The sequence below is a fragment of the Cottoperca gobio genome, chromosome 22 (assembly GCF_900634415.1).
Source record: "Cottoperca gobio chromosome 22, fCotGob3.1, whole genome shotgun sequence".
In the NCBI taxonomy this organism is placed as follows: domain Eukaryota; kingdom Metazoa; phylum Chordata; class Actinopteri; order Perciformes; family Bovichtidae; genus Cottoperca; species Cottoperca gobio.
Genome location: NC_041376.1, coordinates 2,678,146 through 2,703,865, shown reverse-complemented (window position 1 = coordinate 2,703,865; position 25,720 = coordinate 2,678,146). Strand labels below are relative to the sequence as shown.

Here is a 25,720-nt window from a genome sequence, read left to right as displayed (position 1 = left end):
GAGACTACAAAGAGACCCGTACCAACCAGGAAGAGACTACAAAAAGACCCGTACCAACCAGGAAGAGACTACAAAAAGACCCGTACCAACCAGGAAGAGACTCAAAGAGACCTGTACCAACCTGGAAGAGACTCAAAGAGACTACAAAGAGCCCCGTACCAACCTGGAAGAGACTCAAAGAGACTACAAAGAGCCCCGTACCAACCCGGAAGAGACTCAAAGAGACTACAAAGAGACCCGTACCAACCTGGAAGAGACTCAAAGAGACTACAAAGAGCCCCGTACCAACCTGGAAGAGACTCAAAGAGACTACAAAGAGACCCGTACCAACCTGGAAGAGACTACAAAGAGACCCGTAACAACCAGGAAGATACTTAAAAAGACTACAAAGAGACCCGTACCAACCAGGAAGAGACTCAAAAAGATTACAGAGACCAGTACCAACCAGTAAGAGACTGAAAGAGACTACAAAGAGACCCGTACTGACCAGGAAGAGACTTAAAAAGACTACAAAGAGACCCATACCAACCAGGAAGAGACTTCAAAGAGACCCGTACCAACCTGGAAGAGACTCAAAGAGACTACAAAGAGACCTGTACCAACCAGGAAGAGACTTAAAAAGACTACAAAGAGACCCGTACCAACCAGGAAGAGACTACAAAGAGATCCATACCAACCAGGAAGAGACTTAAAAAGACTACAAAGAGATCCATACCAACCAGGAAGAGACTCAAAGAGACTACAAAGAGACCCGTACCAACCAGGAAGAGACTACAAAAAGACCCGTACCAACCAGGAAGAGACTACAAAAAGACCCGTACCAACCAGGAAGAGACTCAAAGAGACCTGTACCAACCAGGAAGAGACTCAAAGAGACTACAAAGAGACCCGTACCAACCAGGAAGATACTTAAAAAGACTACAAAGAGACCCGTACCAACCAGGAAGAGACTCAAAGAGACTACAAAGAGACCCGTACCAACCAGGAAGAGACTCAAAGAGACTACAAGGAGACCCGTACCAACCAGGAAGAGACTCAAAGAGACTACAAAGAGACCCGTACCAACCAGGAAGAGACTCAAAGAGACCTGTACCAACCAGGAAGAGACTCAAAGAGACTACAAAGAGACCCGTACCAACCAGGAAGATACTTAAAAAGACTACAAAGAGACCCGTACCAACCAGGAAGAGACTCAAAGAGACTACAAAGAGACCCGTACCAACCAGGAAGAGACTCAAAGAGACTACAAAGAGACCCATACTAACCAGGAAGATACTTAAAAAGACTACAAAGAGACCCGTACCAACCAGGAAGAGACTCAAAGAGACTACAAAGAGACCCGTACCAACCAGGAAGAGACTCAAAGAGACTACAAGGAGACCCGTACCAACCAGGAAGAGACTCAAAGAGACTACAAAGAGACCCGTACCAACCAGGAAGAGACTCAAAGAGACCTGTACCAACCAGGAAGAGACTCAAAGAGACTACAAAGAGACCCGTACCAACCAGGAAGATACTTAAAAAGACTACAAAGAGACCCGTACCAACCAGGAAGAGACTCAAAGAGACTACAAAGAGACCCGTACCAACCAGGAAGAGACTTAAAAAGAATACAAAGAGACCGTACCAACCAGGAAGAGACTCAAAGAGACTACAAGGAGACCCGTACCAACCAGGAAGATACTTAAAAAGACTACAAAGAGACCCGTACCAACCAGGAAGAGACTCAAAGAGACTACAAAGAGACCCGTACCAACCAGGAAGAGACTCAAAGAGACTACAAAGAGACCCGTACCAACCAGGAAGAGACTTAAAAAGAATACAAAGAGACCCGTACCAACCAGGAAGAGACTCAAAGAGACTACAAGGAGACCCGTACCAACCAGGAAGATACTTAAAAAGACTACAAAGAGACCCGTACCAACCAGGAAGAGACTCAAAGAGACTACAAAGAGACCCGTACCAACCAGGAAGAGACTCAAAGAGACTACAAAGAGACCCATACTAACCAGGAAGAGACTCAAAGAGACTACAAAGAGACCCATACTAACCAGGAAGAGACTCAAAGAGACACGAAACAAATATAGAGTCTGTGACATGAAAACTAATGTTCAAATGTGTGCAAAGTATAACATATTGGACTTATCTCTCCATAACTGGTTTTCAGACAAATTAACCATTTTCTGTAAATCATGCTGCAACATCTTCTGTACATAAATGTCACTGAAAAAGCCACTTTGAGCTTCACAGCGACGCTTGCTCTGCAGGTGCTGCTGTGCGGGTGCAGTACTGCCTGCAGCCAGCAGGGGGCGACACTCACCTGTGCGCTGCAGAGCTGCACTCTCTGTTCTGCAGGCTCCTTGTGCAGCACCCTGCAGAGGATCCTCCGGCCTCTGCATCAGAGCATCTGCTGCCATGCAAACAGTAAATATTCATTTTAATATCTGAATCTAATCACAAACAGTTAATTAAAAAGCATCAAACTGTTTATTTAGTAATAATAATAATACCTAAATATAAGACCTTTTTTATTTATTAAACATTCATAACTTTTCAGACGTGCACTCGACATAATTAAAAATAATAATAATTGAAATGATAAAACATTTAATTCAGTTTTAATTAAAATATATTGTACATATATTTCTTAAAGTAATTTGTCATATCTTTATTAGATTTTTTGTTAGATTTATGTTTCTTGTACACATTTTCTATTTCATAATATTTATTATAGTTTTTTTTCAATATTTGCTCTTATTTTTCCATTTGAATTCAATTATTGTTTATTTATGCAACATTATACAACAAAGCAAATTATTACAATACATTAATAAACAAATTAATACAAAAAAGGTGTAAATTAGTCTACTTTAAAAATGTGTATTTAAATGTAGTATTTAAAAGTGTAATTGTTTTAATAAATTCTTTAAAATCCCATAAAAATCCAATAATATTTGGGGTAGCTTTTGTAATTTTACATTTATTAATTAAAACCATAAAAGATCTGAAGGTTTACCACGAGTTCATTGTTGAATTTATCATGTTTAAAATGTTTAAATTAAATCTGACATTATGATTACTTACATACACAATATGTAATTTATTCAATTGATTCAAAAAGGTTTTTAAAATGGTAAAATAAATTGTAAAAATTCCATTTGTTTTCTCTGAATCTGGAGAAATATGTATTGGTTGGATGTATATTTTGATGCTCTGACCTTTGACCTTCCTCCTCCCATCGGACGTCTTGCTGCAGGATCTCGTGGCAGCGGGACAGAACGCTCCTCAGCGCTCGCTCAGTTCCCAGCAGCAGGCTGGAGTCCGGGTGCTCCTTCCCCGTCCACTGCAGCAGGTTCTGCAGGGAATGTGAAGCAACCTGTACTTTTACCCAAGTACTGCACTGAAGTACACATCTCAGGTATTTTTACTTTAAGTATTTTAATTAGGGCTGTCGAACTAACGCGTTAATTTCGATTAATTAATCACAGAAAAAATAACATGTAAAAAATATTAACGCAGATTAATTGCGCTCCTAGATGCCCCTGACTGATTTTTGTTTGTACCTATGAAGGAACCTCAGTTCGGAGTATTCGGCCTTCTTGGAGACCCTGAATGGAGCCCTGCAGGGGGCTCCAGTAGGGGACTCCGTAGTCTTGCTGGGAGACTTCAACGCGCACGTGGGAAACGATGGAGACACCTGGAGAGGCGTGATTGGGAGGAAGGGCCTCCCTGATCTAAACCCGAACGGTCGTTTGTTGTTGGACTTCTGTGCTAGTCATGGAATGGCCATAACAAACACCATGTTCGAACATAAGGATGCTCATAAGTGCACGTGGTACCAGAGCACCCTAGGCCAAAGGTCAATGATCGATTTCGTAATCGTATCATCTGATCTGAGGCCGCATGTTTTGGACACTCGGGTGAAGAGAGGGGCGGAGCTGTCAACTGATCACCATCTGGTGGTGAGTTGGATCAAGGGGTGGGGGAAGACTCTGGACAGACCTGGTAAACCCAAACGGGTAGTGCGGGTGAACTGGGAACGTCTGGAGGAAGCCCCTGTCCTGGAGATCTTCAACTCACACCTCCGGCGGAGCTTTTCAGCCATCCCTGTGGAGGTTGGGGGCATTGAACCTGAGTGGGCGATGTTCAAAACCTCTATTGCTGAAGCTGCGGTGATGAGCTGTGGTCTCAAGGTCTTAGGTGCCTCCAGGGGCGGTAACCCTCGAACACCGTGGTGGACCCCGGTGGTCAGGGAAGCCGTCCGACTGAAGAAGGAGTCCTTCCGGGTTATGTTATCCGGGAGGACTCCGGAAACAGTTGCAGGGTATCGAAGGACGGCAGCCTCTGCCGTGTCAGAAGCAAAGCAGCGGGTGTGGGAGAAGTTTGGAGAAGCTATGGAGAAGGACTTTCGATCGGCACCAAGGTGCTTCTGGAAAACCATCCGGCACCTCAGGAGGGGGAAGCGAGGAACCATCCAAGCTGTGTACAGCAAGGGTGGGACCCTGCTGACTTTGACTGAGGTTATCGGCCGGTGGAAGGAGCACTTTGAGGAACACCTGAATCCAACTAACACGCCCTCTATGGTTGAGGCAGAGCTGGAAGCTGATGGGGGATCATCGTCAATTTCCCTGATGGAAGTCGCTTCACCGCACCGTTGTGACGAAAAGAGAGCTGAGCCAGAAGGCAAAGCTCTCAATATACCGGTCGATCTTCGTTCCTACCCTCACCTATGGTCATGAAGGCTGGGTCATGACCGAAAGAACGAGATCACGGGTACAAGCGGCCGAAATGGGTTTTCTCAGACGGGTGGCGTCTCCCTTAGAGATAGGGTGAGAAGCTCAGCCATCCGTGAGAGACTCGGAGTAGAGCCGCTGCTCCTTTACGTTGAAAGGAGCCAGTTGAGGTGGTTCATCTAGTAAGGATGCCACCTGGGCGCCTCCCTAGGGAGGTGTTCCAGGCATGTCCAGCTGGGAGGAGACCCCGGGGAAGACCCAGGACTCGGTGGAGAGATTATATCTCCTCACTGGGAACGCCTCAGGATCCCCCAGTCGGAGCTGGAGGATGTGGCCCGGAGAAGGGAAGATTGGGGTTCCTTACTGGAGCTGCTGCCCCCGCGACCCGATCCCGGATAAGATGTAGACGATGGATGGATAGTACATTTTATTATATTATATAAAAGTATGTACTATTAAATTATATTAACTTAAATTATTTTGTGGTTCCAGTTTCTCAAATATGATGATTTTTAATTGTTTGCTTTTAATACTTTAAGTACATTTTCCTGATACTTACATACTTTTACTTTAGTATTTCTACAGTGAGGTATTAATACCTCTTACTGTAGTAAAGCATCTGAACACTTTCTAAACCTACTAAAAGTAATAATAGTTTATAGATGCCGACTCACCTGGATGTGGCTCAGGTATCCGTGTATCCGAGTGACGGGCGCCAGCAGCAGGGAGAGCAGCTCCACCTGCTCCCGCTCCACCTGCTCCACCTGCTCCACCTGCTCCACCTGCTCCACCTGCTCGCTCTGATCAACAGAACGCAGATACATCCAGCAGAATTTTAAACCTCCTTCTGCTTTCTGATTATATCTGAATTGGGATGAAATGAATCCTTGTTGGTGCAGCTCAGCGTTGAATCACCTGCATCTTCTCACACCGATTTATTCTGTTGAGCTCCAGCGAGAGGAAGGACGCCAGGGTGCTCGTGTATCCCAGGTACATTTCTGAAAACGCTGTCTGGACGACACAAAGCGGAGCAGAGTCGGTGTTCAGTGTAACGGACTGAACTGATCTAGAAACGGAACATTTACTTACGTCGTTTTGTCCGATAAGCTGCACCAGAATGTCTCCAACCAGAGACTTCCAGTGTTCAGCAGATAAACGCTCCTGCAGCGTGTTTCTGAAGAGCAGGTGTCTCTGCAGCAGCTGATCCACCAACTGCAGGAACGTCTGACTGATGGAAACACATCAGCGCATGAGACACTGCAGGAAACACTGTTGGCTTAATGAGACTTTAGACTATTTATCTTCCAGAACTCGTGTTCTTCAGACGAGAGGAACATGAGAACATGAGAGTGTGTGTGTGTAACTGTGTGTGTAGATGTAAACTCTCCACAGCTACATTACATAACGCCTCATGTACATATTAAACACTTGTAATATAAAGTTGTGTTGAGTTCTGTGTGTTGACAGGATTCAGTGATTTATGTGTTAATGTGAGTGATGAAGGGGAAGTTTGATCTGAGTTATATATTTGTCCCTGCAGAGTCTTCAGCTTCTTACTGCGGCTCTTCGCTCGTCTGCTGAGCTGCAGATGTTTTGTGTTTCTCGTACAGCTGGTTTAACGTCGACACGTATTCCCACTCAGAGTGAAGCAGCTGCATCGTCACCTGATGTCGAGCATCTGAATGAAAAATAAAAAGTGTTTTTCACCCACAATGTTTGTATTTCAACAAATAAAGTGACTGAGCATCGAGTTTCATCCCAAATGAAATCAGTTTAATGTGAAACAGAAATAAGAATAATAAAGTCATCCTCCAGCAGCTTCACCAACACACTGATCCCAAAACGTTCAGGCCGCGTGGCTTTTTAAACATTTTACTGTTTTACTTTTAAAGGGACAGTTCACCACTTCTTATTCTACTTAAAGATCTGATGGTGATGCTCTGACCTGTTTTATTTATTAATAAAGACATTAAAATGTTCAGACAACATAATGCATTTAAATAAATATAAATAATAATGTTAATTAAAATTATAAAGAAAACTAAAATAGGGATAAATAAACTTCATAAAAGTTATTCTTAATAAGTAATTATTCTAAAACTGTCCTGGCTCTGTCCTCGAGGTTCTCCCAGAACAAGATGACCTCCAGATGTGAAGCTGGAAACACGATGAATCTGTTCTTCTGAAGAGGGAAGAACAGGAAACCGCTTCCTGTCTGCAGCTGTTTGTTATGAACTAAACGTGTCACCTGTGCCTTCGCTCAGGCCGGCTTTGAGTCCCTGCAGGAAACAGTGCAGCAGCAGTTTCCCTCGGGACACACGGGAACATCCACACGTCCTCTGCTCGCCGCTGCACAACATCAAACAAGCAGCTTTCACACGTCTCGCAGGAACAAGGTTTCATCACCTGATAAATAAACTTTTATCTTCTCTTCTGCATTTTACTCTTTGTACCACGGGGTCAGATTTGGCAGAAATTAATACATTTGTAAAATAATAAAGTAAATGTAGAAATAAGAGAAATAAATAAAACAAAAAAGTAAATAAAACAATTATGGAAACATAAATAAAAAAATAACTAAATAAATATAAACTACATATAAAATAAGTATTTTCATTTATTTTTACATTTATTTCTGTATATATTAATTTATACAGTAATAAATATATTAATTTACACAGTAATAAACATATATTAATTTATACAGTCATAAACATATATTAATTTATACAGTAATAAACATATATTAATTTATACAGTAATAAACATATATTTATTTATACAGTCATAAATATATATTTATTTATACAGTAATAAATATATACGTTTAATTTATACAGTAATAATTATATATATTTATTACTGTATAAATAAAAATATATATTTTATTCAGATTTATCCCTAAAGTAATTTACATGCAAAAAGGTGAATAACTGTATATACTTAAAATAAAACATAAAAATAAATAAATGAACAAATAAATGAAAATGCACATAATTATTATTGATGAAATATTATTAGTTATTGTTCTTTATATTTCCACATTTAATGTTAATGCCACTCCTCTAGTGTGTGTTGTGTTTACCTTCCTGTGTGTTTGGAGCTCTTTGCTTCCTGTGCAGGTTTCTGTCTGTTGCTGTGCAGCTGCAGGATCTGGCAGCTCATCACTCCCAGTTCCTCCTGCAGGAAGACGTAAAACTAAGAAAGTGCACTAAACGCTCTGTAATTTCTGTGAATACAACACATACTGTAACCAGACTGCGTCTCACCTTCAGGGACCCGACCAGAGCTTCCACACGCAGAGCCTTCTTCTGGCAGCTCCTCCGGTTCTGCTCCAGCTCCTCCCTCAGGTACGTGTCTCCATGTTGGATCTGACTGAGCTCCAGCAGAGCGCTGGTGAAGCCCGTCTTCAGCTCCGACACCATGCATTGCAACTGGAACAGCAGGCATCATATATATATATATATATATATATATATATATATATATATATATATTACATATAGATTACTGAACCTTCACCTGCAAAATGTCACTCAAAGACAAACAGACCAACCAGGTAGAGACTCAAAACGACCACAAAGAGACAAACTGACTACAATTGTGCACAATGTCACAGAGTCCAACGTTTCGAACATGGAGTTTATTGAGCGTCTATAAGAGCTTTACATTTAAACGGTCTCTTTAACAAAGCCGAGGGAAGCTGCAGAATACCTTTGAGATTTCAGAGACGAGCTCGGCCTCCTGAGGCTTCATGACCTGCACAGACGCACAAACAACACGGCTCTCCGTTAATAATCTGCACAAATCATCACACAGAGATGTTTGTCTCTGATCCCCTGTAAACCGTAACGATGGTTTGCTTCTTTGTAATTCCCTCCAAAACATCAGATTGAAGTCACACAATGGGGACAAAGCAGGGAACATGTTAAAGTAAAGTACATGTTCAACCTTCAGAACCAAATGACCATGAAACACAGACAGTAACTGAGTATCTGCATCAAAACTGCCTCAAATATGCATTAAATAAATATTTAGTGTGCAGAATATGTAGCTTCATATAGTATTTAAATATCTTTTTATGTATTGCATTCATTTACAACAGGCTCCAGCTCATCGCTTCCACTTATTCAAACATCTTGAATATGATTTAATTTGTGTTCTTTTTCTCAAAGTAAACACATCTGAGGATCTGCTCAAGTTTAATTTGAGTCAAACAAAATTATTTTCTCATTTTTCTTTCCACCTCATATGAAAGCTTATACATTTAGTAAGAGTTAAAATAACATTCCTAACCAGATTGAAGGAGTTGTATTCTTGTGTTGTGGTACCTGCTCCGACGTTGCCCCTGCCAGCAGCCCCTCTGCTAAGGAAGTGACGAGCCAGCCCAACAGCTCAGCCCTGCAGGGAAACGTCTGCAGGAGCCAAGATCCCTTCGTGTTCGTCTGCGGACAGAAGGACGGGCACGAATCAGCAAAACTGGGAAATGGAATATGCAATAGACTCGTTGTTTTAAACTGCAAATACATCATTTAAAATCCCTTTTAAACTGATTACTAACGATCACTTTATAATGTGCAGAAATCATTGTAGGTTGCAACACTATAATGTGCGTGTTGATACTTTAAAGCTTCTCTGTGATATTTATAATATCAGTGTCATCCAAATATCCAAGAATCCACTAAAAACATGTGAATAAATGAATAAAAGCTGCAGGACTCACCTCAGTTCAGCTCGTCGTGTTGCTGCTCCAGACTTCTGCAAACATTCAGTTCATCCCAAAAACACTTAAATGATCCAGTGATGGCTCTTCTGTGGAGACGCTGGGCTGTAGAGACGAGCGGTGTGTGAGGGCGTCTCGTGTGTCTCGTGTCACTGCGTGCTGCTCTGTGCTGCTCTGTGCAGCTCTGTGCTGCTCTGTGCAGCTCTGTGCTGCTCTGTGCAGCTCTGTGCAGCTCTGTGCTGCTCTGTGCGGACAGCTGCTCTGTGCTGCTCTGTGCAGCTCTGTGCGGACAGCTGCTCTGTGCTGCTCTGTGAAGCTCTGTGCTGCTCTGTGAGGACAGCTGCTCTGTGCAGCTCTGTGCGGACAGCAGCTCTGTGTTGCTCTGTGCAGACAGCAGCTCTGTGCTGCTCTGTGCAGACAGCCGCTCTGTGCTGCTCTGTACAGACAGCAGCTCTGTGTTGCTCTGTGCAGCTCTGTGCTGCTCTGTGCAGACAGCAGCTCTATGCTGCTCTGTGCTGCTCTGTGCAGCTCTGTGCTGCTCTGTGCAGACAGCAGCTCTGTGCTGCTCTGTGCAGCTCTGTGCTGCTCTGTGCAGACAGCAGCTCTGTGCTGCTCTGTGCTGCTCTGTGCAGCTCTGTGCTGCTCTGTGCAGACAGCAGCTCTGTGCAGCTCTGTGCAGACAGCAGCTCTGTGACCAACTGAGGAAGTTCAGTGTGAAGTAAACACCTCGATGGAAATAATTGTTTATTTATATTTATAATATTTACTGTTACTGTATTTATTGTGCGTCTCTGTGAATATATTTTACTCTACTGACATGTTTATGTTGTGTTTTTATTTAGTTCAGATAGCACTTTAAATGTTGCTCATAAAGTAGCTTTTTTTCAAAACAGCTTTTATTATGAATTTTTCATACAAAACATAAATTCAAGCTTTTTTCTTAGAGTTAAAATAAATGCAACTATTTTCATTCACTTAACATTTTTGTTAAAATTGATCTATGTGTACATACTTACAGATATCCAGACTAGTATTATAATTAAATAGACATATGCATGATATGTACACATATTATTAACCAAATAGTATTAAGATTATTTAAAAAGGAAATTAAATATGTCCCATCACACACCGGTAAAATAATGATAAAAAAAATAAAAGTTCAATATTAACATTAATAATACAAATACATCAATAAGTTAACTCCCATTACATAATAACGACAAAAAATGGGTATTAAGAGACGTTCAAACAACTTATAAAGAGCTGTTTTATTAAAATTAAAATAAACAGGTTAAGAAACGATATTGCGTAAATGATGTGGGGAAAGATTATGGAAAAATAAATAGTAATTATAAGTAATGATATCTCCAGCAGCCATGATGTGTGTACTATAGCATAAATAATGTACATGTACTACAATATACATAAATAACTGTAATATAATATTAATATTTAATGTCATTTGTATCTGCAGAATGTTATTTTAATATATTTTGTATGTATATTTCTAAAAAACGCTGAAAAAGTGCGATTTACTATTTTATTGGGCTCCCAGGTCCACCACGTGCAGCACATGTTTAAAAAATACTTTATTTTAATTTAAAAGTTAGAACTATTTATATGTATATTTATTGCATACATTTTACGACAGGCTTATTATACACTTATTCAAACGCCTTAAAGTATTCACTAAACAGATTTGATCACCAAGTTCTAGAAAACAGAGCGCTGGATGTTGTCGCAGAACATTTTCCTTGTGGATTTCTTTAACTCCGCCCCTTTGGTTCAGTGCGTGAAATAAATCGAGCGTCTCTGTTTTGTGGAGGGGCGTGGTTATGGGAAAGTACTTGAATCTGATTGGCTGCTGGGCTCAAGGAGTTTTCAAATCGCAGCAGCTGACGGAGCTGTCAAAACAGCCGACAGCAGGAGAGCGCGAGCGGTGAGAAATGAGACGAATGTACCGAATATAATCCCGGTTCCGGGTTTGTTCCGGTACCGAGCAGCTTGTTGTTGTTCTCTTCTGACGGCTACTTAAAGATTTTGATTTATTTGCTCCCATTTTTGCGACGTCGGTCAGATAAATATGCTACAATGCTAACGTTAGCTAGCAACATGTCTCCTCGAGCCAAACTCACTCAAATGAGCTTTAATGTTAAATAATGTTTTTCTTACTATATTTAGTGTTTAGTGTGGAGACAAAGTTAGCTTCTCGCCAGACTTTAGCGTGTTTTAATTCATAGTTTAAAGGTTGGTGTTTAGCCTAGCTACACGTTAGCTTGTTTAAAGGACCATACATCATGCTTTTAGCATTATTTATTTTATTTAGTTTTTATAGTAAATAATACAAATACTTCAAAATTAAAGTGATGCATCGGTTCATATTCGTGATATTCCAAAGGAAATAATATAACATTTACCTGGTTCAATATTTCTGACATTAACATTTCTTATTTATTTAAATAAAACATAAATAGTAACTCAAGTAAAACATTAAATTGTTAGCACAGTCTAACAGTTTGTCTTTGCCATTATCTTTCTTAGAAAACATGAATTTAAGGTTTTACATTTATTTAAAGATATAAAGTTCCACATTGAACCCTGGTTTGTTGTGTGACTGCTGTCCTTCCTGTGTCTCCAGAGTCTGGCAGCGATGAGGACGAGTGAGTTTGACTCTTCATCTGAGGAGGACGCCGGAGACGAGCAGCTCACACCCTTCCACATCTCCTGGTGCGATCAGCAGATTTCCTTTTGTCTTTGTCTGCAAAGAAATGTGAAAGTGTCAAAGTGTTGGCATTAAAACAAGCATCAGTGTTCATGTACGTTTTATTGGTTTCAAGGGTTCCTCTGTCCGTAGTGGAGTGCTCGCAGTTTCTTGGGATATGTGCACTACCAGGTGAAGTCAAACTTTATCATTGTTAAACATATTTTACTTTATTGTGAGGTTTTGTGCAACTGATCATTAAAAATGTGTTTTTCTTTTTCTGACTTCAGGCTGCAAATACAAAGATATCCGCCGGAGTCTGGACAGAGATGTTGGTAAGAGCTTAATCCTTAGTGGTGAAAAAGAGAAGTCTGGATGAAGCAGGTTCAAAGTGTTTCATGTTGTTCACATGTCAAAGGTTTGTACAGATTCTGGATCTGTCTTTGTATCACTCCATAAATCACTGAATCCTGTCAACACACAGAACTCTGTGCATCTCCTGCATGTAGTGAGTGTAGCGTGTATAACATGAGCTGTGAGTGACATGTGAACAAAGCCCTCTGCACAAAGCTTCAGAATATAGAGAGGAATGAAAGTGGAAAGTTTGGTGTATGTAAGTGCTGCTGAAGTGGAGACTTCTGCTGAAGAGTGTGAGAAAAAGCTCCTTTAGAGAAAAGCTCCTTTAAAGATATGTATTGTAACATTCATACATGTTGTACACACTACAGGTGAACAGAGTCATACATGTTGTACACACTACAGGTGAACAGAGTCATACATGTTGTACACACTACAGGTGAACAGAGTCATACATGTTGTACACACTACAGGTGAACAGGGTCATACATGTTGTACACACTACAGGTGAACAGGGTCATACATGTTGTACACACTACAGGTGAACAGAGTCATACATGTTGTACACACTACAGGTGAACAGAGTCATACATGTTGTACACACTACAGGTGAACAGAGTCATACATGTTGTACACACTACAGGTGAACAGAGTCATACATGTTGTACACACTACAGGTGAACAGAGTCATACATGTTGTACACACTACAGGTGAACAGGGTCATACATGTTGTACACACTACAGGTGAACAGGGTCATACATGTTGTACACACTACAGGTGAACAGGGTCATACATGTTGTACACACTACAGGTGAACAGAGTCATACATGTTGTACACACTACAGGTGAACAGAGTCATACATGTTGTACACACTACAGGTGAACAGAGTCATACATGTTGTACACACTACAGGTGAACAGAGTCATACATGTTGTACACACTACAGGTGAACAGAGTCATACATGTTGTACACACTACAGGTGAACAGAGTCATACATGTTGTACACACTACAGGTGAACAGGGTCATACATGTTGTACACACTACAGGTGAACAGAGTCATACATGTTGTACACACTACAGGTGAACAGAGTCATACATGTTGTACACACTACAGGTGAACAGGGTCAAACATGTAACTAACAGATATCATGAAGCTTCCCCACTTCATGACTCACATCAACACAGTTTATATTACAAGTGTTTAATATGTACATGAGGCGTTATGTAATGTAGCTGTGGAGAGTTTACATCTACACACACAGTTACACACACACTCTGATGTTCTCATGTTCCTCTCGTCTGAAGAAGACGAGTTCTGAAGATAAATAGTTTAAACTCTCTACATTGAGCAGTTCATGAATGATCGACGCAGCTGTTTTGTTTTCACATGTCGTTCAGAGGAGCTCCAGATCCAGGGGGTGCAGGAAGTGTTTGTTTTCTGCACCAGAGGAGAGCTGAACAAGTACAGGGTTCCCTCCCTGCTGGAGGTGTACCGGCAGCGGGGCTTCACGGTCCACCACACGCCCTTCTTGGACGGAGACGCGCCCGAGCTGGAGCAGTGCTGCCAGATCCTGCAGGAGCTGCAGCTCAGCCTCCAGAACAACCGCAGGACTGTGATCCAGTAAGTGAAGTGTCGCTGTGAAACCTTGCACCGAGTGTTTCCTGCTTCTCTCGTGTTCGGGACACCTTCAGTCTTTTCATGAAGCAGTTTGATGAAGACGGGACGTGTTAATATGTATTACATGGCAGCGTGTTGTGTTTCTTTATATAAAGACTGAATAACTTGGTATCTACTCATGATGAGAAGACGTCATAGACCCCCCCACGAAGACGTCTCATGACTATTTATTTATATATTTTGTACTTGTTTTTTCCTTCAGCTGTTACGGAGGCCTGGGACGCTCTGGATTAAGTAAGAACATTTCACTTGTGCTTTTATTTTGAAAGTACTTTTCAATGCAGATCAGTGTTCTTTATTTAAAGCTGTTTTATTTCCCCGTCTTCAGTCGCCGCCTGTCTGCTGCTGCAGCTCTCTTTGACTCTGACGGCCAACAAAGCCATCGAGATCCTGAGGGAGCACCGAGGAGGCGGCGCCATCCAGACTGTGAAGGTGAGTCGACTTCCTCTGAAGTTACAGAACTACAGCTGTTCTGGTTAAACAGGATGACGTATAACAAGTGTTGATGTTCTGCAGACGTTCCTCGTCTGTATTTTCATAATAAAATCACATTTGTTATTACCCATATGATCATCTTACTTATTAACGTTGAGATTATTCATTAAATCAACAGCTTTCACGCGTTGCTACAATCCTGCTCACGTACAAACCTTGAAGTCACCGCGACATCTCTTTATTATTATGTTTGTAGAAGTGTTGCATTCAAATACTGTGAGACAACAGAGTACTTATAAGTCCCGTACTTTATTACAGCCTTTACATTTGTGACTGATAGAAATGATCCACATGATGAAGATTAACTAAACGTATTAAAAGACACGTTCAGTGAAGATGAAACAAGAAGCCAAGTTGTCCTGTTACAATAATTAATGTCTGCTCACGTCACATGCTAATGTTTCTAGTAGTTCTTTATTTATTTAAAACGTCACTGATTTGAGTTTGCTGTAATATGTGAACAACGTTTTTCCCGCAGCAATACAACTTCCTCCACGAGTTTCGGGAAAGGTTCTCAGCGTTCCAGCAGAGCCGAGAGGGTTCCAGAGAGCGCTCCGTGTCTCGGTGATAAGATACTTCCTGTGATGACGGTATTCTCTGATGATGCACTTTAACACAATACTCTAATATATTGCTTGTTTTTCGTCCTCATTATAATCCAATTAAAGGTTTGATGAGGAACTCCTGCTGCGGTGTTCTTAGTACGTTTTAAATGTTTGTTATTAAAGTGGACGAGCTTTCAGACGTGGAAACATCTTGTACTGGTTCTTCTCTGGCTGCACGAGTTACATCTGAATACATCTTCATTAACGTCACACAGATCAGGGGAGCAAACAGTCATGTTTTATTTGAAACATTTAGGCAGACTGGTCCAGAACGTTCTTTAATTCTGTGGCATTAAACTCATTCCAGTCCATAATAACAGAGCGGGATCTTTTATTTAGACTCAAACTCAAGTTGTCATTTCCTGGATGTGACCGGATCGAATACATAAACGTGACAAAGGACCCGTCACTGATAAATGTACACATTAGTATTTATGACGTGACACACAGAAGCAACACGTGTCACTGCTGCGAGGAGTGTTTGATATCTGGACATAAAGAAAACATTGAATAAATAACACGAGCTGGAATATTTGGTGCTGAAATGTAGAAACAGTTTGAGGGACAGTCAACAACATGGCACATCAGCGCTGCTCCTTGATGTGTTGAGTTTACCTTCTTTAATGGAGCTGCGGGGGCGAGTCTACAGAAACACAGGTCACATACACGTCGCTGGCTACTCGGGATTAACACTTAAAACAAACATTGCCGTTGAGTTCAGGGATTACATGACGTTATGATAAGTCTGAAAACTGATGTGATTGTCCCCGTGCAACACGTCTAAGTGATGACAACCAATGCACGCCAGCCCCCGCTGTGCACAGCTGCACCTCCAACACGTCCTCTGGTTGTAGTGATGAATCACGCTGCAGGTATAAATGAGCTGCTAAAAGCCCAACATCTAATTCACAGATAAAATGCTCAGATAATTCACACCTGAAAACTGTCTTCCTAAATTTGTAAACACTCGAATGTCGGGTGAAAAAAAAACTTTATTTAAATCCCAAACATCAAAATCACCCTTAAAAAGAAAAGATGAACTCGTCCGTCAGGTTTATCTTCACTTCCCATAACATTTAAACTACAGTGCTAAGAGGGACGCTGCGACCGAGATGCTCAAAACGGGCTAAATGTTTTCAAAATGACACTCTGCTGTGTGTGTGTGTGTGTGTGTGTGGGGGGGGGGGTCGAGAGTTCGTCCACTTGAAATGGCGTCTTGTGTAGCTGAACGTCTGTCTGCAGCAGGTCCAGAGTTCCAGCACTAAGATCCTCAGAGCGTCTGCTGAACATGCATCCTTCTCCTTCATCGTCCGCTTTAAGAGCTCACCAGAACATAAATCATCCTGTCAACAAGTAGAACACGTTAAACACGTAGAACACGTAGAACACGTTAAACACGTAGAACACGTTAAACACGTAGAACACGTTAAACACGTAGAACACGTAGAACACGTAGAACACGTAGAACACGTAGAACACGTAGAACACGTTAAACACTTCGTCAGGGCCTTATGACCGAGAACAGATGCGTCAGTAAACACATCGTGTTGAAATCGGCAGTTAACGTTAGCGGTTAGCTGACGTTGAGTTACATTGTGGTGCAGTTCAAGCTCTATTCAGTAAAAATGAGTATTGGTTGAAGGTACATTAACGGTACCAGGATGTGAGTTGGTCTTGTGACTTCCCTAATACAGATAGTTTAAGTTCAGCATTTTGGGGAACGCACTTATTTGTTCTCAGTCGATGCAAATGTGCACAAAATGTTTTCAGAAACAAAAAGCTGATCAGCGCTGAGATTCTCCTGACGAATTAAAAATAGAGGAAAGTTATTGTCGCCGCCGTGGACTCCTGCGTCTAAAGCTACATGTGAATACAGACTGCCGAACTATTCCTTTAATGACAGAGTTAAACCATCCATCCCCAGCTTATACACAATAAAATATGTCGTACCCGTAGAGATAGTAGAAGAATGACAGCAGGTAGAACGCCAGTTTGCACCATCCTTCTTTTTGACAGAACGCCAGGATGTCAGCGTTCATGATGGTCGTTGGGTCGTAGAGTCCTGGACTGCTCATCACAGGTCTGCTCATATATCTGCGTCACAGTAACAACGTGTTAGACGCACCAGAGGTTTCTCATCAACAGTAACTAAGATGTCAGTCAGCTTCTCCCGTCAGGATCCTTCAGCAGCGGTGCATCATGGGAGTTCTTCTCTCTCCGATTCAAAGGTTAAACATCAGAGTTCCTCCTGCACGCTGTTCGGCTGCCGCTAACGTCTGTCAGCTTGTTTCTCTGAGAACTTAAGATCCAGACGTTCAGGACTAAAATCCTTCAAATACAGAGTTCCTAAAGATTAAGTTAGAATTAAGACTTTAAAATACTTGTTCACAATAACCTACATTGAAGATCGATGTTTATTGTAACATGTCGTTGCTTGATGCGTCTGCAAACAGCTAATTGTTAATGTTTTATATTATATATTTTGAAAGATTGATTTAAGACATTTTAACACCAATTTAAACCTTCTTTATAATATAATAATAATATTCAATGTCTTTAAGACTCCGGCTCTGTGGGAACGCTGAGTCGTTTAAAATGTGACTTAAACTGGATAAAATATCATTTGTGAAGCTTCTGGCAGACGACGCTGGCGCAGGCTCAAAGGGGAGACGACCAAACGCAAAGATCAGATCAGATTGCTCTATAATGTAGTACACAACTCAACATATACACCACAGGTCCAGTATATTCTACTTTGTAATACAGACTTAATACTATGTAATGCATTATGAAACTAACGAGCCGTTCCTTTGCGAGATACTCACCTCCAGACATGATAAGCCAGCAGCGGCAGGTTGAGACAGAGGGTGAGCCACTCGGCCGCGCAGAAGAACATCACGCAGAAGAAGAAATGGATGAGATACTCTGGGAGAACCAGCTGGAAAGAGCAAAATTTAAATAAAATGTCAGGATCCTCTTAAACAGTCCAACTGCCTTGTTCTTATGCTGAGTCAGTAATATGTAGACACGTTCTTTAACTGTCCACACACACACACACGCTGGTCAGCTCTTTACAAAGAGGAAGCTGCTTTTTAAAGAGCCAGACATCTGTTGCAGTCAGTCAGAGTCGAGACAGGAGTGAAATACTAATGAGCTGAGTGAGATGCTCATTTTAACAATGTTGTCCGGCCCAGTTTTATGTTATATTCCTAAACATGTGCAGAAAGATGTCACATGTAAGCCGCCGTGCTGCAGGTAAAATGCATGAACAGTGCTTCATCATGCTGATCTCACACAAGGTGGACCACAGTAAACAGGGTGAAAGATTAACACCTGCCACCTGCAAAATGTGAGTGATTGAAACACGAACACGAGCTCAGACTGAGGAGACCCGGTGAGCTCGACTACCTTCAGATGTCCTCCATCTGATGTGACTGTCACGCAGGCAGAAAGCCTTTAGCACTACAATTTAGAAATCTAGAGGTTGTTGCAAGTGGATGGAGAAGGTTAATTTCCCACCCTGGTTATATCTCATGCATCATCCGATCTGACCACACGTACGCAGGGACCATCAACAGCTGGCTCTGGAGGAGATCTGTGCATCTCAACATCTAGTGAGGGCAAACCTTCCTGACACACTGGAGACAGGACCATGCTGTGAGCAGTGTTGATGCAGCAGCCTGCCTCAGGTTGACAGAGTTCGATGTGGTGGGGGGGTTCAGGGGGGCAGATGGAGGCACCACATGGAAGCCATGCATTCAAAAAGAGCAGAGGGCGGAGGGGTGGGGGCCACCAACAGCCCACAGATGGAAAGGTGAGGGGCGTGTAGGAAGAGGAAGGTGCAGGAAAGGGAGGGGTGGAGGGGGGTGGGGGCTATAATGTGTTGAAATCCTGCACTGTGCTGCCAAATACAAAACAACTGAACACAGCACAAAACAATGTGCCAACTGAGCTGACAATCCTCTCGCACAACCATCAACAGATAGTGCTGAGCGTCGTGGATTACAGGCGGAGGAATCTTTTACCTACAATCACCATCCGATCACTGGCCCCCAAATATTGCTGATCTGGAGCGTGTTGGGATTCTGCCGCCATCTGTTCAGAACCACAGGTGACGGAGGCCGGAGCCAGAACCAGGGCTGTACCGAATGGCTTTTTTATTTTACAAAGCTTCTGTTGACGAAGCTGTCGTCATATTTTATGACGACAGCCGGAAAACAATCCTCAAACAAAATCCACAATTTGATTAAATTTAGTTATTGCATTAAATGTTATTAAATCAACTTCTTTTATTGAATATAACGGGTCAGTGCCTCCCTTTGTCTGCAGCGAGCAGGAGAGCAGTGGAGATGTTTTTAAGGATGAACGCCAACAAATATGGATTGAAGCAGAATATTATAGTTATATTAATATATTATATATATAATATATATTAACATATTATATATATAATATATATTAATATATTATATATTAATATAGAGCAGGGCGGATCACTGTCTTTTTGTTGTATCCGATAAAATAATTAAAAAAGAACAAATGCATTTTTATTTAAGTAGATCGGCACTTATTTCAATTTAAAACAGGTAATTAAAAAATAATTAACTTTGTAAAACAACATAGTTTTCATACAACAGTATTTATTAGCAGAGAGCAGCATGATGTTGATTCTGAGACATACATACATACGCTCTACCATTATAGATTATATCTGTCCATCTTCAAGTTATTGGAAATGTTTACTCGAGTCTGAACCAATCCTCCGCAGCACCGCTGGAGTCTAATTCTACTAATAGTATAATACTAATAATATTAGTGCTCATCTTTCTCTGACACGCTGCATAAATACCAACTTTAAACACAAAGTAGACGAGCAAAAAGAAAAAGGTCTCGTCAACGCTACGAATGAAGCGTGGAACATCTCGGTACAGCCCGAGTTCTTAGTTCTGCTAATTGCACCTGATAGAAGGTGAAATAATGACGTGATAAAAGTTCAAACTTAAAGCTGGGACATGAACTCAGTTAACTACAACAGCTGCACCGTCAGCAGCTCACAGACCCCCCTGTTCAAAAAGCTTTGCTACAAAATCCAAACCTGAAGTCGTGTTACTGTTTTCAAACTCAAGTTTCCTGACTGGGAATTTACTTTACCAGTAACTGTGACACTGTTTGAAAACAAAGGGTAGGTTGTAATAAAGATCATGCATGTGTAGAGCATTTGCAAGTCTTTTCAGTTAACAGCTACACTTTATCAATAACATCGCTAATCTCTCTCACTCACACACACACACACACACACACACACACACACACACACACACACACACACACACACACTAAAAGGGTTATGAAGACTAGAAAAGATCCACGACAGTGAAAACGCTCTCAAAATCTACTACATGACGGTAAAAAGCAACCCGAGGCTCAGGTGGCATGTCGTCTCATCCCGAGCTAACCTCCTGAACTCTGAGGTTAGTTAACTGAAAAGACGTTTGCAAACACTTCTCCGTGCAAAATGACAAGACTGCAGACTGAGTTGAACTGAGCGGGCATTTTAAAGACTGGTACAAACCTTTATTGCAATTTTGACTCTCCTAATCTTTTTGACCTTTTCAATTGTCTTTTTGCCGTTAACAAAGTGTAAAACAAAAAAGCAGATTAGGAAAAACAAAACAACAAAAGGCGTTAGTTTTTACAGCTGACAAGATCACTGAATTCATAACAGGCAGGTTCTTTAGCATAACAGTGCAGAGAAATGATTGAAAAAGACAGATAGGCGGATAAAGTTATCCTGAAATAAATGAAAGCCCTTTCAACAGAGCATTTCTGCATGCAGTCAAAGAGGCAAAGAGGGCGTGTCGGTACGGTGGAGTCACTTACCGGATTTAAAGTGTTACACTGATCTATAGGATTCTTGTAATCAGTCTTCAGCTCATCAAAAGCTATTATCTGTACAGAGAGAGAGAGAGAGAGCAGCTCAATGGAAATGTACATTTTATCAATATGAAAACATTTACCAGATAGATTACCATTGTTTCATTTTCTACCCTGTTGCTATAATCAATATTTTGATGCGAGACTAGATAATGTCTTAGATTGTGGATATCGTATTATGGCATAAATAGTATTTTCCTGGTCTTAAAGGCTGCATTACAGTTAAGTGATGTACTTCACCAGACTGCATTTACCCACACTGACCTTTATTTATCAAATAGCTCATTGTGTCAATATTTGGTGAGAGCACCGATAGTCAGCCCTACAATGTCGTTGCAATATCAATAGAGATATTTGGTAAAACATATGGTGATGTTTGATTTAATCCATAATATTACTTTTCTAATTAACCTACAAATGTTTCAACACTGTCACAGTAATGTTCTCACTGTAGTACACGTGGCATTGTTTTGGCTACTATTCCTGTTGTTTACCCCTGAAACTATGTGTAACACCAACGTAACAACATGACATTTAATAGTGTTCAGTTTCATTCCATGTCATTTGAATTATACTGAATGAGACATAATTCTGGTTTATTTACACCAACATTAATAACGTACCCACATTAACTGTACTCACATCATCTGTACCCACATTATCTGTACCCACATTATCTGTACCCACATTATCTGTACCCACATTATCTGTACCCACATTATCTGTACCTACATTAACTGTACCCACATTATCTGTACCTACATTAACTGTACTCACATCATCTGTACCCACATCATCTGTACCCACATTATCTGTACCCACATCATCTGTACCCACATTATCTGTACCCACATTAACTGTACCCACATCATCTGTACCCACATTATCTGTACCCACATTATCTGTACCTACATTAACTGTACCCACATTATCTGTACCTACATTATCTGTACCCACATTAACTGTACCCACATTAACTGTACCCACATTATCTGTACCTACATTATCTGTACCCACATTATCTGTACCCACATTATCTGTACCCACATTATCTGTACCTACATTAACTGTACTCACATCATCTGTACCCACATTATCTGTACCCACATTATCTGTACCCACATTATCTGTACCTACATTATCTGTACCTACATTATCTGTACCCACATTATCTGTACCCACATTAACTGTACCCACATTAACTGTACCCACATTATCTGTACCTACATTATCTGTACCCACATCATCTGTACCCACATTAACTGTACCCACATTATCTGTACCCACATTAACTGTACCCACATCATCTGTACCCACATTAACTGTACCTACATTATCTGTACCCACATTATCTGTACCCACATTAACTGTACCCACATTAACTGTACCCACATTATCTGTACCTACATTATCTGTACCCACATTATCTGTACCCACATTATCTGTACCCACATTATCTGTACCTACATTAACTGTACTCACATCATCTGTACCCACATTATCTGTACCCACATTAACTGTACCCACATTAACTGTACCCACATTAACTGTACTCACATCATCTGTACCCACATCATCTGTACCCACATCATCTGTACCCACATCATCTGTACCCACATTATCTGTACCCACATTAACTGTACCCACATCATCTGTACCCACATTATCTGTACCCACATCATCTGTACCCACATTATCTGTACCCACATCATCTGTACCCACATTATCTGTACCCACATCATCTGTACCCACATTATCTGTACCCACATTATCTGTACCCACATTATCTGTACCTACATTAACTGTACCCACATTATCTGTACCTACATTATCTGTACCCACATTAACTGTACCCACATTAACTGTACCCACATTATCTGTACCTACATTATCTGTACCCACATTATCTGTACCCACATTATCTGTACCCACATTATCTGTACCTACATTAACTGTACTCACATCATCTGTACCCACATTATCTGTACCCACATTATCTGTACCCACATTATCTGTACCTACATTAACTGTACCCACATTATCTGTACCTACATTATCTGTACCCACATTAACTGTACCCACATTAACTGTACCCACATTAACTGTACCCACATTATCTGTACCTACATTATCTGTACCCACATCATCTGTACCCACATCATCTGTACCCACATTAACTGTACCCACATTATCTGTACCCACATTAACTGTACCCACATCATCTGTACCCACATCAACTGTACCTACATTATCTGTACCCACATCATCTGTACCCACATCATCTGTACCCACATCATCTGTACCCACATTAACTGTACCCACATTAACTGTACCTACATTATCTGTACCCACATCATCTGTACCCACATTATCTGTACCCACATTATCTGTACCTACATTAACTGTACCCACATTATCTGTACCCACATTAACTGTACCTACATTATCTGTACCCACATTAACTGTACCCACATTATCTGTACCTACATTATCTGTACCCACATTATCTGTACCCACATTATCTGTACCCACATTAACTGTACCCACATTATCTGTACCCACATTATCTGTACCCACATTAACTGTACCTACATTATCTGTACCCACATTATCTGTACCCACATTATCTGTACCCACATTAACTGTACCCACATTATCTGTACCCACATTATCTGTACCCACATTAACTGTACCTACATTATCTGTACCCACATTATCTGTACCCACATCATCTGTACCCACATTAACTGTACCTACATTATCTGTACCCACATCATCTGTACCCACATCATCTGTACCCACATCATCTGTACCCACATTAACTGTACCCACATTAACTGTACCTACATTATCTGTACCCACATCATCTGTACCCACATTATCTGTACCCACATTATCTGTACCTACATTAACTGTACCCACATTATCTGTACCCACATTAACTGTACCTACATTATCTGTACCCACATTAACTGTACCCACATTATCTGTACCTACATTATCTGTACCCACATTATCTGTACCCACATTAACTGTACCTACATTATCTGTACCCACATTAACTGTACCTACATTATCTGTACCCACATTATCTGTACCCACATTAACTGTACCTACATTATCTGTACCCACATTAACTGTACCTACATTATCTGTACCCACATTAACTGTACCCACATTATCTGTACCCACATTATCTGTACCCACATTAACTGTACCTACATTATCTGTACCCACATTATCTGTACCCACATTATCTGTACCCACATTATCTGTACCCACATTAACTGTACCCACATTAACTGTACCCACATTAACCGAAAGACAATATGACAAAATAACAATAAAATTAAGGGTAATCGAAGAAGGACATGTTGGGAAATAGAGGGAAGCTCGAGGAAACAAGTGACAGCATCAACACAGAGCGGTTTGACGTTACTGTTAGCTAAGCCTGCTAACAAACTGGTTAGCTAATAGCTCAAATATAATCACTTGACAAGCCCAATTACTTACTAGAGGTTTGATACATAATACAACTTCGGTTATTAAAAGGTAAACAATGGAAGGGGATTACGATAATACGACTTAGTGTTTGTTAGTTGTGTTTTAACTGGTAGCTAACGTTAGCTCCTAGCCAACGGCTGGGTGTGTGCCATTCATTATACAACGGTTGATGTTACGTATACTGAGCGCGCAGTTTCTATGGAGTTAGCTTGGACACGTTCGGGCCAGACGTTAAAACAACACAAAAGGTCCCGGATATGTAGCCACAAAGCTAGCCTAGCTTAAACGGTAGCCCGGTTTAGACTAGCCTTCCTCGCTCTGTCGCCTACTTTCGTATTTTAAATCAGTGCCGTTGGAGTGGCAGGCCAACAGTCGTACTCACATGCCAGATAGCGAAGAAGATAAGCGCCGCCGTGAGCAGCAGCGCGAGCATGTAGCAAAAGGCCGCGAATGTGAACGCCATTTTTTCTCCGGTTCTGCTGGTCGGTTCCTGGCTCGCTCGGTCGGCGGATGATGCAGGCAGGCGGGCCGATGTGAGAGGGTCGTCAGCGGGTCTTCTTCTTCAGTGAGCGTTTAGCTAGCTGGTGTCCGTGTTGTTGCATTACTGCCATCTTCTGGAGTCATTTAAAACGTCCTCTTGCACAAACCTTCCTTACGGCTGGTTTCAGAATGATATGCAATACATATAAAAACGACCCTTGGCACGAGCAGGCACGAGCACTGGCACGTGCGGCCTCACGTGGCTAATTGATTACGCTTCTACTTGTTTTATTGGGGTATGTACTTTTCACTTTAAAGTTGTGTTTTTCAAAATGCTTTTTAATTACTAATCTAACGTTACATGTTATAAATGTAGTTGATGTTAAATCTAAATCTAATAATTTGCTTTCTGACTTTATTCAGAGGTTGTTTAAAATGAGAGGAGGTAACAAAACCAAAACAATATCAGGACAAATATAAAGATGTGCATGTCAGTAACTTG

The 25,720-nt window shown here is 41.1% G+C and overlaps 3 protein-coding genes across 4 annotated transcripts in view; 1 reads left to right on the top strand and 2 right to left on the bottom strand.

Annotated features, from left to right (window-relative positions):
• The window catches only part of LOC115027613 (uncharacterized), a 9,906-nt gene extending 4,394 nt beyond the window's left edge, over nt 1-5,512 (bottom strand). Inside the window, exons 1-3 of the mRNA XM_029461055.1 lie at nt 5,408-5,512; nt 3,219-3,355; nt 2,321-2,410 (exon numbers count right to left, since the gene is read on the bottom strand). The gene's annotated coding sequence lies outside the window, so the exon portion shown is untranslated. The remainder of the gene's footprint in view (nt 1-2,320; nt 2,411-3,218; nt 3,356-5,407) is intronic.
• A 5,765-nt stretch (nt 5,513-11,277) lies between these two features.
• cdkn3 (cyclin dependent kinase inhibitor 3) lies at nt 11,278-15,447 on the top strand. 2 transcript variants are annotated; one of them, XM_029460899.1, is made up of 9 exons: nt 11,278-11,398; nt 12,098-12,186; nt 12,297-12,352; nt 12,451-12,495; nt 13,921-14,143; nt 14,403-14,434; nt 14,529-14,632; nt 15,174-15,259; nt 15,364-15,447. In XM_029460899.1, the coding sequence occupies exons 2-9, from the start codon at nt 12,110-12,112 to the stop codon at nt 15,395-15,397; spliced, it is 657 nt and encodes a 218-aa protein (XP_029316759.1). In that variant the 5' UTR covers nt 11,278-11,398; nt 12,098-12,109; the 3' UTR covers nt 15,398-15,447. The 2 variants fall into 2 exon arrangements, with proteins under 2 accessions (XP_029316759.1, XP_029316760.1); XM_029460900.1 differs by lacking the exon at nt 15,364-15,447 and having other exon boundaries at nt 11,292-11,398; nt 15,174-15,310.
• Nucleotides 14,926-25,458, bottom strand: cnih1 (cornichon family member 1). Its single transcript, XM_029460901.1, has 5 exons — nt 25,121-25,458; nt 21,181-21,249; nt 18,126-18,238; nt 17,251-17,394; nt 14,926-16,643 (listed from the first exon to the last, which is right to left on the bottom strand). The coding sequence occupies exons 1-5, from the start codon at nt 25,199-25,201 to the stop codon at nt 16,616-16,618; spliced, it is 435 nt and encodes a 144-aa protein (XP_029316761.1). The 5' UTR covers nt 25,202-25,458; the 3' UTR covers nt 14,926-16,615.
• Nucleotides 25,459-25,720: the final 262 nt, after the last annotated feature.